Source organism: Microtus oregoni, unplaced genomic scaffold, assembly GCF_018167655.1.
Source record: "Microtus oregoni isolate MIOR12 unplaced genomic scaffold, Mior012 000046F_ref0000063, whole genome shotgun sequence".
In the NCBI taxonomy this organism is placed as follows: domain Eukaryota; kingdom Metazoa; phylum Chordata; class Mammalia; order Rodentia; family Cricetidae; genus Microtus; species Microtus oregoni.
The window spans coordinates 9,800,080-9,812,477 of NW_024543220.1; the positions used below are offsets into that span (position 1 = coordinate 9,800,080).

At 46.8% G+C, this 12,398-nt stretch overlaps 1 protein-coding gene across 1 annotated transcript; it reads left to right on the forward strand.

The window, feature by feature from the left end:
* The first annotated feature begins 766 nt into the window (after window positions 1-766).
* On the forward strand, window positions 767-11,114 carry LOC121435380 (H-2 class I histocompatibility antigen, L-D alpha chain-like). The gene is made up of 7 exons (XM_041634666.1): window positions 767-861; window positions 1,067-1,336; window positions 1,490-1,765; window positions 3,087-3,362; window positions 3,490-3,603; window positions 3,785-3,817; window positions 10,935-11,114. Exons 1-7 carry the CDS (start codon window positions 789-791, stop codon window positions 10,937-10,939), a joined length of 1,047 nt encoding a protein of 348 aa, XP_041490600.1. The 5' UTR covers window positions 767-788; the 3' UTR covers window positions 10,940-11,114.
* Window positions 11,115-12,398: the final 1,284 nt, after the last annotated feature.

Sequence of the window (12,398 nt, forward strand, 5' to 3'; positions counted from 1 at the left end):
TGTCCTTAGGCGGCTCAGAGACACCAAGACACACTGTTGGACTCTAGCGTCCAAACACCGAGAAGGAGTCTCCCCCAGAGACCATCTCACACACCACAGCCGATGCAAAAGCATGAGGATTTTTATTAATTCTGTCATGACAGGGTCCCCCAGCATTCGGGAAGCCGAGGGACCTCGAATAGCTGGTACAGTCAACTTTTAAAGGGGCCACAGAAGCAAGTGGGGTTGTTCTTTGACTATTCTGATTGGCTTATTTGAAAGGACTATTACCAATAATTGACTAGAGAGCTGTTGCCAGATCAGATGAGGTAAGAGGTCATTTTGACCCCGTTTCCCAGGGGACCAAACCAAAGCATACGTATATGGGTAATTGTTCAGGAACTGAGTACGTGCGAGTGTAGCTATTAGGTCCTTGGTTCCCAGGGGAGGAGGGGAAGCACTATGGCACAGAGGCTGAGAAGATTCAGAATTGTCAAAAATGGCTTCAGGATTGTCTTAAAGTCTTACAATACAGCGCTCCATCCCGCAGCACAGGGCTCAGACAAAATCTTAGTCCCCAGGAGGGTGAGGTCTGGGTGGGGGAGCACAGGGCTGGGGATTCCCCTGTCTCTAGTTTCACTTTTGCAGCTCCTAACCTGGGTCAGGTCTTTCTGCCCGGACACTGATGACAACTTGGCGGTTCTCACTCCCATTGGGTGACGAGATCCCGGGGAACCAACCAGCGTCTCCGCGGTCACCGGTTATAAAGTCAAAGCAGACTGAGGAACTCAGAAACGCCTCACGTCTAGATGGAGTCGATGGCGCCTCACACGCTGCTCCTGCAGCTGGTGGTCACCCTGGCCCTGACCGAGACCCGCCCGGGTGAGTGCGAGGTCTGGAGGGAAATGGGCTCTGCGGGGAGGGCGGGGGCGGCACCGGGGAAGCCGCGTCCCCGCGTAGCCCAGCCCGACCCTCCCGCCCCTTCTCCTCCCGCGTCCCGAGCCCCGCGCCCTGCTCCCCTCCCGGCCCGCGCTCCTGCTCGGGGTCCCGGGAGCAGGATCGGGGTCTCACCGAGCGCCGCCCCCAGGCTCGCACTCGCTGCGGTATTTCTTCACCATCGTGTCCCGGCCCGACCTCGGGGAGCCCCGGTTCATCTTTGTCGGCTACGTGGACGACACGCAGTTCGTGCGCTACGACAGCGACGCGAAGACTCCGAGGATGGAGCCGCGGGCGCCGTGGGTGGAGGAGGAGGGGCCGGAGTATTGGGAGAGGGAGACACAGATCGCCAAGGACACCGAGCAGATTTACCGAGTGAACCTGAGGACCCTGCTGGGCTACTACAACCAGAGCGAGGGCGGTGAGTGCCCGCGGTCGGAGGTCACGACCCCTCCACGTCCCTACGAACGGGTCACGGGTCGGAGTCGCCCCGGGTCCCAGGTCCGAGGTTCGGTAGGAGAGCGGGTGACCGGGGCGGGGAGGGTGGGCGGGGCTGACCGCGAGGTCCCCGCAGGCTCTCACACCATCCAAGTGATGTACGGCTGTGAGGTGGGGTCGGATGGGGGCCTCAACCGCGTATATTATCAGCAAGCCTACGACGGCCTCGATTACATCGCCCTGAACGAGGACCTGAAGACGTGGATGGCGGCAGACAGGGCGGCGCAGATCACCCTGCGCAAGTGGGAGCAGGCTGGGGAGGCAGAGATACACAAGGCCTACCTGGAGGGCCCATGCGTGCAGTACCTGCACAGATACCTGGAGAACGGAAAGGACGCGCTGCTGCGCACAGGTACGGGGCTGCGGGCAACTCCTCCCTCTGCCCTCGGGCTGGACTCAGTCCTGAGGAAGAGGAAACCCTCACTGGGGTCATGCCCCTGTCTCTGTGGACAGACAGGGTCCCTGGGTCTCCTGATCCAGCATGGCAGGGACTGCACTGACCTCCCAGGGCTCAGCCTTCTCCCTGGACAGTTCCACATCTGTCTCAGGAGGGAGGAGAGAGGATCCCGACATCACCAACAGTGGCTCCTTCAGTCTGCAGCCCCTGTCAGCCATGGCCTCTCCCAGGCCGGGTTCTCTGCCCACACCCAGTGTGTGTTGACACTGAGTCCTGTCATCTGAGTGTGTCAGCCCTTACACACCAGGACCGGAGTCTCCTTCACCTGATGTGAGACATGGACTCCCCTACCCTAGGCTGCTTTCCCAGTTTCTAGAATTTTCCAAAGAATACATTCTCCCAGATTCCTCTGTGTTAGGTTTGCATTCTTCCCACACCCCAATTCTATCTCTTCCTACTATGGTCACGTGAGAACTTAGGGGAGCCCAGGACAAATTGTGGAGGGTTTTTTCTCTTCTGTTTTTCTTCCATTCTTTTGTATGTTTGGTTTTATTTTCAAAGTCGTCATTTTCCTTTTAGTGAGTTTTTCTTCCTCACTGGGAAGGTATTCCTTCTCTCCCTCCCCTGTGTTATCATGTGTATCAGTCTCCACAGGTGCCATGGGGACTGATACTCTGGATAATTAGACAAATTAAGGCAGTGAGGTTTTTTTTGTTTGTTTTGTTGTTGTTGTTTTCTTGAGACACGGTTTCTCCATATATTTGAAGCAAGTCAGTGTTTTCTTTAAACGAGAAAGATTCCTGGGAGCTTAGACTATTTTCTGCCAGAATTAGACATCCAGAGCCCTCTACTTGGTCAGACAGTTAATGCTGGTCAGCAGGATGGCCACAGTGGTTGTGCCTCAATGGTGGCAGCAGAAGTTGGTGGCACCTCTGTACCCCCTTCTTGTTAGTCTCTTCTTTTATGTGAATTTAATCACATACATAAATTAATTATTTTCCATTCCTTCATCCTTTTCCTACATAACTTTAGCTATAGAACACCACATAAGGAGACCGTGTTGATCTGCTGGCTCATGTGGATTCCTTCTTAGCTTCTGGGTCCCCAGGAAACTGCAATTCTGTGATGAAGGGACCAACTCTACCTGCAGGTCACTAGTGTGATGACAGAAATGTTTAAACAGACACATAGTTCAGTGTCATCATTGATTTAACTTTGCCTTTGCAGATTTCAGTTTATCTTGTTCATTGTGAGATTTCTTGAATCTTCCACACAGATCCCCCAAAGGCACATGTGACCCATCATCCTGGACCTAAAGGTGATGTCACCCTGAGGTGCTGGGCCCTGGGCTTCTATCCTGCCTTTATCGACCTGACCTGGCAGAAGGAGGAGGAGGAACAGGCACAGGACATGGAGCTGGTGGAGACCAGACCTTCTGGGGATGGAACCTTCCAGAAGTGGGCATCTCTGGTGGTGCCTTCTGGGGAGGAGCACAAATACACATGCCATGTGCACCATGAGGGGCTGCCTGAGCCCCTGACCCTGAGATGGGGTAAGGAGGGAGTGGGTGCAGAGCTGGGGTCAGGGAAAGCTGAGGCCTTCTGTGGACCCTGAGCAGGGTCAGGGCTGAGAGCTGGAACCATGACCCTCACCTTCCCTTCCTGTCTTTCCCTTCCCAGAGCCTCCTCAGTCCACAGTCCCCATCATGGCAGTCATTGCTGGTCTGGTTCTCCTTGGAGCTGTGATCATTGGAGCTGTGGTGGCTGTTGTGAGGAAGAGGAGGAGAAGCACAGGTAGGAAAGGGCAGGGTCTGTGTTCTCTCTCAGCCCCTTTTAGACGTGTGCTCTGCCTCATTAATGGGAAACACATCCACACTCCTGGTTGCTCCCGTCTCTAACCTGGGTCTGCTGTCAGTTCTAGAAACTTCCTAGAGTCAGGGTCTTCCCTGGTCTCTCACAGCGTTTCTTCTCACAGGTGGGAAAGGAGGAAACTATGCTCCAGCTCCAGGTAAGTGTGGGAGGCGGGATTGTCCCTGAGGCCTGTGGGGTGAAGCTGGCGTATTTGGGGAGCACTGGTAATACATAATAGCTCCTCCAGCAGATCTTCTAGGGTACAAATTTTTACCTTTCCATGAATACATATATTTTTTTAATTTTTTTTTATTGCGAAAAGAAGAAAAAAAAACATAAACAAAAAACAAGTTTCCACCTCCTCCCAGCCTCCCATTTCCCTTCCCCTCCTCCCACCCTTCTCCCCCTCCTCCCACCCTTCTCCCCCTCCCCCCACTCCTCTCCCCCTCCCTCTCCAGTCCACAGAGCAGTCCGGGTTCCCTGCCCTGTGTTAAGTCCTAGGTCCTCTCCGTCCATATCTAGGAAGGTGAACATCCAAACTGGCTAGGCTCCCACAAAGCCAGCACATTAAGTAGGATCAAAACCCCCTGCCATTGTCCTTGGTGTCTCATCAGCCCTCATTGTTCGCCATGTTCAGAGAGTCCGGTTTTATCCCATGCTTTTTCGGTCACAGTCCAGCTGGCCTTGATGAGCTCCCCGTAGATCAGCTCCTCTGTCTCAGTGGGTGGATGCACGCCTCGTGGTCCCGAATTCTTTGCTCATGTTCTCCCTCCTTCTGCTCCTCCTTGGGACCTTGGGAGCTCAGTCCAGTGCTCCTGTGTGGGTCACTGTCTTGATCTCTATCCATCACCAGATGAAGATTCTATGATGATATGCAAGATATTCGTCAGTATTGCTCTAGGATAGGGTCATTTCAGGTTCCCAATCCTCAGCTGCCCAAGGAACTAACTGGGAACCTCATCTTGGGCACTAGGGAGCCCCTCTAGGGTCAAGTCTCTTGCCCACCCTAAAGTGGCTCCCTTAACTAAGAATTGTGGTTCCGTGCTCCCCTATCCACCTTTCCTTTATCCCAATTCTCCCGTTTCCCAGGTACCCCCTCCTTCCCTTCTACCTTTTCTCTCCCCATCTCCCCTTACCCCCATCCCCCCCCCCCCAAGATCCCATTTTCTCCCCGGAAATTTGGTCTACTTCCCTTAGCGAAGAGGACAACTATATGTTTTTCCTTCGGTTCACCTTCTTCCTTAGCTTCTTTAGGTTCACCTATTGTAGACTCCTTGGTCCTTATTTATGGCTAGAAACCAATTATGAGTGAGTACATCCCATATTCATCTTTTTGGGTCTGGGACACCTCACTCAGGATAGTGTTTTCTTTTTTTTTTTTTTTTTTTTTTTTTTTTGGTTTTTCAAGACAGGGTTTCTCTGTGGCTTTGGAGCCTGTCCTGGAACTAGCTCTTGTAGACCAGGCTGGTCTCGAACTCACAGAGATCCGCCTGTCTCTGCCTCCCGAGTGCTGGGATTAAAGGCGTGCGCCACCACTGCCCGGCCAGGATAGTGTTTTCTATTTCCATCCATTTGCATGCAAAATTCGAGAAGTCATTGTTTTTTACCGCAGCGTAGTACTCTAGCGTGTATATATTCCATACTTTCTTCATCCATTCTTCCATTGAAGGGCATCTAGGTTGTTTCCAGGTTCTGGCTATTACAAATAATACTGCTATGAACATAGTTGAACAAATGCTTTTGTCATTTGATAGAGCATCTCTTGGGTATATTCCCAAGAGTGGTATTGCTGGGTCCAGGGGTAAGTTGATCCCGAATTTCCTGAGAAACCGAAACACTGACTTCCACAGTGGTTGCACAAGATTGCATTCCCACCAGCAATGGATGAGGGTACCCGTTCTTCCACAGCCTCTCCAGCAAAGGTTATCCTTGGTGTTTTTGAGTTTAGCCATTCTGACAGGTGTAAGATGATATCTCAAAGTTGTTTTGATTTGCATTTCCCTGATTGCTAAGGAAGTTGAGCACGACCTTAAGTGTCTTTTGGCCATTTGAACTTCTTCTGTTGAGAATTCTCTGTTCAGTTCAGTGCCCCATTTTTTAATTGGGTTAATTAGCATTTTAAAGTCTAGTTTCTTGAGTTCTCTATATATTTTGGAGATCAGACCTTTGTCTGTTGCGGGGTTGGTGAAGATCTTCTCCCAGTCAGTAGGTTGCCTTTGTGTCTTAGTGACAGTGTCCTTTGCTTTACAGAAGCTTCTCAGTTTAAGTAGGTCCCATTTATTCAATGTTGCCCTTAATGTCTGTGCTTCTGGGGTTATACATAGGAAGCGATCTCCTGTGCCCATCTGTTGTAGGGTATTTCCCACTTTCTCTTCTATCAGGTTCAGTGTGTTCGGACTGATATTGAGGTCTTTAATCCATTTGGACTTGAGTTTTGTGCACGGTGAGAGATATGGGTCTATTTTCATTCTTCTACAGGTTGACATCCAGTTGTGCCAGCACCATTTGTTGAAGATGCTTTCTTTCTTCCATTGCATACTTTTAGCTCCTTTATCGAAAATGAGGTGTTCATAGGTTTGTGGGATAAAATCCGGGTCTTCTATACGATTCCATTGGTCGACTTCTCTGTTTTTATGCCAGTACCACACTGTTTTCATTACTGTAGCTCTGTAATAGAGTTTGAAGTCAGGGATGGTAATGCCTCCAGAAGATCCTTTATTGTATAGGATTGTTTAGGCTATCCTGGGTTTTTTGTTTTTCCATATAAAGTTGATTATTGTCTTCTCCAGATCTGTGAAGAATTTTGATGGGATCTTGATGGGGATTGCATTGAATCTATAAATTGCCTTTGGTAGAATTGCCATTTTTACTATGTTGATCCTCCCAATCCAAGAGCAAGGGAGGTCCATCCATTTTTTGGTATCCTCTTCAATTTCTTTCTTCAATGCCTTAAAGTTCTTGTCAAATAGATCTTTCACTTCCTTGGTTAGATTTACCCCCAGATATTTTATGCTGTTTGTGGCTATCGTGAATGGTGAAGCTTCTCTGATTTCCCTCTCTGCTTCCCTATCCTTTGTGTATAAGAGGGCAACTGATTTTTTGGAGTTGATCTTGTATCCTGCCACATTACTAAAGCTGTTTATCAGCTGTATAAGTTCTTTGGTGGAGTTTTGGGGGTCGCTTATGTACACTATCATATCATCTGCAAATAACGAAAGTTTAACTTCTTCCTTTCCAATTCGAATCCCCTTGATCCCATTATGTTGTCTTATTGCTATTGCTAGAACTTCAAGCACTATATTGAAAAGGTATGGTGAGAGTGGACAGCCTTGCCGTGTTCCTGAGTTAAGCGGGATGGCTTTGAGTTTCTCTCCGTTTAATTTGATGTTAGCTGTCGGCTTGCTGTATATAGCTTTTATTATATTTAGGTATGACCCTTGTATCCCTAATCTCTCCAAGACTTTTATCATAAAGGGGTGTTGAATTTTGTCAAATGCTTTTTCAGCATCTAATGAAATGATCATATGGTTTTTTTCTTTCAGTTTATTTATATGCTGGATTACATTGATAGATTTTCGTATGTTGAACCAGCCCTGCATCTGAGGAATGAAGCCTACTTGATCATAATGGATAATTTTTCGGATGTGTTCTTGGATTCGATTTGCCAGTATTTTGTTGAGGATTTTTGCGTCGATATTCATGAGTGAGATTGGCCTGTAGTTCTCTTTCCTGGTTGAGTCTTTGAGTGGTTTTGGTATCAGAGTAATTGTGGCTTCATAAAAGGAATTTGGTAATGACCCTTCTGATTCTATATTGTGGAATACATTAAGGAGTATAGGTATTAGGTCTTCTTGGAAGTTCTGGTAGAATTCTGCATTGAAACCATCTGGTCCTGGGCTTTTTTTGGTAGGGAGGTTTTTGATAACAGCTTCTAATTCTTCGCGACTTACAGGTCTGTTTAGATTGTTCACCTGGTCCTGGTTTAGTTTTGGTAAATGGTATTTATCTAAAAAAGCGTCCATTTCTTTTACATTTTCCAGTTTTGTGGCATATAGGCTTTTGTAGTAAGATCTAATGACTCTCTGAATTTCCTCTGTGTCTGTGGTTATGTCCCCCTTTTCATTTCTGATCTTATTAATTTGCGTGTTCTCTCTCTTTCGTTTGATTAGTTTGGATAGGGGTTTATCTATCTTGTTGATTTTCTCCAGGAACCAGCTTTTTGTTTCATTGATTCTTTGGATTGTTTTCTGTGTTTCTATTTTGTTGATTTCAGCCCTCAATTTGATTATTTCCAGTCTTCTACTCCTCCTAGGTGAGTCTGCTTCTTTTTTTTCTAGAGCTTTCAAGTGGGCTGTTAAGTCTCCAATATGTGCTTTCTCTGTTTTCTTTAGGTGGGCACTTAGTGCTATGAACTTTCCTCTCAGGACTGCTTTCATAGTGTCCCATAAGTTCGAGTATGTTGTTTCTTTATTTTCATTGAATTCAAGGAAGACTTTAATTTCTTTCTTTATTTCTTCCTTAATCCAGGTATGGTTCAGTAGATGACTGTTCAGTTTCCATGAGTTTGTAGGCTTTCTGGGGGTAGCATTGTTGTTGAATTCTAACTTTAATCCATGGTGATCTGATAAGACACAGGTGGTTACTAATATTTTTTTGTAACTGTGTAAGTTCGCTTTGTTACCAAGTATGTGGCCAATTTTCGAGAAGGTTCCATGAGCTGCAGAGAAGAAGGTATATTCTTTCCTCTTTGGGTGGAATAATCTATAGATGTCTGTTAAGTCCATTTGCTTCATTACCTCCATTAATTCTCTAATTTCTCTGTTAGGTTTCTGTCTGATTGACCTGTCCATTGGTGAGAGAGGAGTGTTGAAGTCTCCTACTATTAGTGTGTGCGGTTTGATGGCTGCCTTGAGTTTTAGTAATGTTTCTTTTACGTACGTGGGTGCTTTTATATTAGGGGCATAGATATTCAGGATTGAGACTTCTTCCTGATGAATTGTTCCTGTTATGAGTATAAAATGTCCCTCTCCATCTCTTCTGATTGATTTAAGTTTGAAGTCAACTTTGTTAGAAATTAGTATGGCCACACCTGCTTGTTTCTTAGGTCCATTTGCTTGATAAGCCTTTTCCCAGCCCTTTACTCTGAGTAGGTGCCTGTCTTTGTGGTTGAGGTGTGTTTCTTGTAGACAGCAGAATGTTGGATCCTGTTTTCTTATCCAATCTCTTAGCCTGTGCCTTTTTATAGGTGAGTTGAGCCCATTGATATTAAGTGATATTAATGACCAGTGGTTGTTAACTCCGGTCACTTTTTAAGTAGTAGGGTTTGTGTGTTTTCCTTCTTTGATTTGCGCTGGTGAAGAGTCTCTAGATGTCTGAGTTATTGTGGTCATTGTTGGACTCCTTGGTTAGTGATTTTCCTTCTATTATTTTCTGTAAGGCTGGATTTGTGGCTACGTATTGTTTAAATTTGTTTTTATCCTGGAAAATTTTGTTTTCTCCATTTATAGTGAATGAAAGTTTGGCTGGATATAGTAGTCTGGACTTGCATCCGTGGTCTCTTAGTTTTTGGAGAACATCTATCCAGGACCTTCTGGCTTTCATGGTTTCCATAGAGAAGTCAGGTGTAAGTCTGATAGGTTTACCTTTATAAGTAACTTGGCCTTTTTCCTTTGCGGCTCTTAATATTCTTTCTTTATTCTGTATATTTTGTGTTTTGATTATTATATGGCGAGGGGATGTTTTCTTTTGATCCAGCCTATTTGGTGTTCTGTATGCTTCTTGAACCTTCATAGGTACATCTGTCTTCAGGTTGGGAAAGTTTTCTTCTATAATTTTATTAAGTATATTTTCTGTACCGTTGAGCTGCACTTCTTCTCCTTCTTCTACTCCAATTATTCTTAGGTTTGGTCTTTTTATTGTGTCCCATATTTCCTGAATGTTTTGTGATGAGAGTTTGTTGGACTTGCTGTTTTCTTTGATCAGAGTGTTTATTTTCTCTATGTTATCCTCAGAATCTGAGATTCTTTCTTCTATCTCTTGTATTTTGCTGGTTATACTTGATTCTGTAGTCTCTATTCGTTTACCTAGATTTTCCATGTCCAGTCGGCCCTCTGTTTGTGTTTTCTTCTTTGCCTCCATTTCAGTTTTCAAGTCATGAACTGTTTCCTTTATCTGCTTGATTGTTTTTCCTTGGTTTCCTAGGGTATCATTCACTGATTTACTCAATTCCTCGAACTTTCTATTATACTTCTCATCCATTTCTATAAGGGCGTTTTTTATATGCTGTTTAAGGGTGTCAATCACTTTCATGAAGTCAGTTTTTTCTACTTCTTCTTGATTAAGGTGTTCATGTCCTCCTGTTGTGGGGTCACTGGCTTCTGGTGGTTTCGTGTTGTTTTTCAGATTGTTGGGAGAATTCCTGCATTGGCGTCTGCCCATCTCTTCCTCCCAATACTCCCCTTTGGATCTTCTTTTATAGGATCAGGTCTTCTTGCCCACTGATGTACCTTCCCAGTGATGTCACTCCCCAGAGATGTTTCTCCACAATGATGTTTCACTCGGTGCCCAGAACGAAACTCCACGCTGCTTGGTTGGCTCGCAAACAAAGGGCCCACCCTGCTCGCTGCGGGCAGGCTATGGGAACAAAGGAGCTACTGGCCACCCCTATGTCCTCCCGGTTCAGATTCGGTCCCAGCGCCCTAGCAGGCTGGGCAGGGAGGCGCTATGCCCCAAAGGAGGGAGGGAGACAGGGGGTGTGGGGATCTGGATGTAAGCTGAGTGGGATAGGAAGAGAGAGGGGGTTTGGGCAGTATAGCCCCTGTAGGATGGCCAGGAAGTGTGGGCGGGCTGAGGTATGATCCCAGCTGCCGCAGCACTCACTCACCACAGTGATGTTTCACTCGGTGCCCAGATCGAAACTCTGCGCTGCTTGGTTAGCTCGCGAACAAAGGGCCCACCCCGCTCGCTGCGGGCAGGCTATGGGAACAAAGGAGCTACCGGCCACCCCTATGTCCTCCCAGTTCAGATTCGGTCCCAGCGCCCTAGCAGGCTGGGCAGGGAGGCCGAATACATATATTTTTACCCCAGGCAGGGACAGTTCCCAGAGCTCCGATGTGTCTCTCCCAGACTGTAAAGGTGACCCTCTGGGACCTGACTTGGGGAGGGGTAGAGTGGACATGATTGGGTTTCAGGGACTCCCAGAATCACTTTTGAGTGAGTGGTGGGTTGTTGGGATGTTGTCTTCACAGTGATTGTTCATGACTCTTGTTCTGTAGCGTGAAGACAGCCACCTGGTATGGATGGAGTGACAGACGACATGTTCAAGTGTCTCCTGTGACATCCAGAGCCTGTTGCAGGAACATATCTTTGTCCTGGAATAACTCTGCGACCAGGCTGTCCTTGAACTCTCAGAGAGAGAGAGAGAGAGAGAGAGAGAGAGAGAGAGAGAGAGAGAGAACCATCAGTCTCTGCCTCCAAGACACTGGGATAAAAGGTGTGTCCTGCCACACCTTGAAGTCACAGATGTCAATCTACCTCTGCCTCCCAAGTGTTGGGATTAAAGATGTGTACCACCACACCCAACTACTCCACTTCTTTTTTACTTTTAAGAACTTTAACCTTTTGTCTGCATAAGTTTTTAACACACTATAAACCTTGAATCTCTCTTTACTGTTTATTTCTCTTTTTCTAACTACATGAGTATAAGGAGAGAATTAAAGCCGTGTCTTTGGTGGCTAGATCCAGCCCATCCTTAGCTTTCATGGCGGAGGTACCAGCTGTAGCCATTTTTATTGCCACAACTCTATGGCGTTTCAAGGTCCCTGCCAGCAAGCAAGCTGCAACATTCTGCTCACAGGCCACACTCAATTGGACTGCCTGCCTGAAAGAGTCAGAGTTTGCCCAGGCAGGACGGCCCAGTAAGCCAGCTTTTTAAAATGGTTCAGCTTTTTTCCTGCTATGGCTAAAAACCGAAAAGCATGCATTCAGCTTTTCATCAACACCGTTTAAGTGTTCTGTGCAGAACGTCTTAAAAGATCTGCAGAGTTTTACAGCTAAAGCTGAGTCAGTGTTGGGACCAATTAAGTCCTGGCCTTAGGCTGGATGTTGGGATTAATTGAGTCCTGGCTTTCAGCTGCTCTTCCCTGCTAGAACCTTCTAATTTAAGTTACTTGAAACTGTGCCTAGTTAGAGGATCAGAGGATCACCTGTTGGCCATTGACTGCAGGGTATTTAAGTCTACATGGTGTTAATAAGGGGAGTTTTGGTATCAGTGTTAAAAGGTCTGCGTGCCAGTCTGTCTCTGTGTCTATATTCTCAAGCTCCAGCCCCTTTCCCAAAGCTTGCAAAACTGGGTTCTAGTACACAGAGCACAGACACGGGGGCACGGTGCGCAGCAAGTCAGGAAGCCTCTCAGATGAAAGTGCTTGCTTGCTTCTAGCAAGTAGAGCAGACCCGAGAAATTGCTGCTACCAAGAAAACATGCTTTATTCTATTCTTTCCCAAGCATTCTCAGGCTTTCTGGGGATTCAGTTATCCATTTCTGGGCACCATTGTGTAGTGATGAGGCGAGCAGGCCTGCTTTTTGTCCCACCCAGCTCCTGGCCACTGGCTAGCTTTACCCAAAATAATTACATAGAAACCGTATTCATTTAAACACTGCCTGGCCCATTAGCTCTAGCCTTTTACTGGCTAACTCTCACATCTTGACTAACCCATTTCCATTAATGTGTATAGCACCA

Coding starts and splice junctions, on each gene's coding strand:
- LOC121435380 (XM_041634666.1), top strand. CDS start 789: ATGGAGTCGATGGCGCCTCACACGCTGCTCCTGCAGCTGGTGGTCACC. Junction 862..1,066: donor CCTGACCGAGACCCGCCCGG/GTGAGTGCGAGG, acceptor CGCCGCCCCCAG/GCTCGCACTCGCTGCGGTAT. Junction 1,766..3,086: donor GGACGCGCTGCTGCGCACAG/GTACGGGGCTGC, acceptor TCTTCCACACAG/ATCCCCCAAAGGCACATGTG.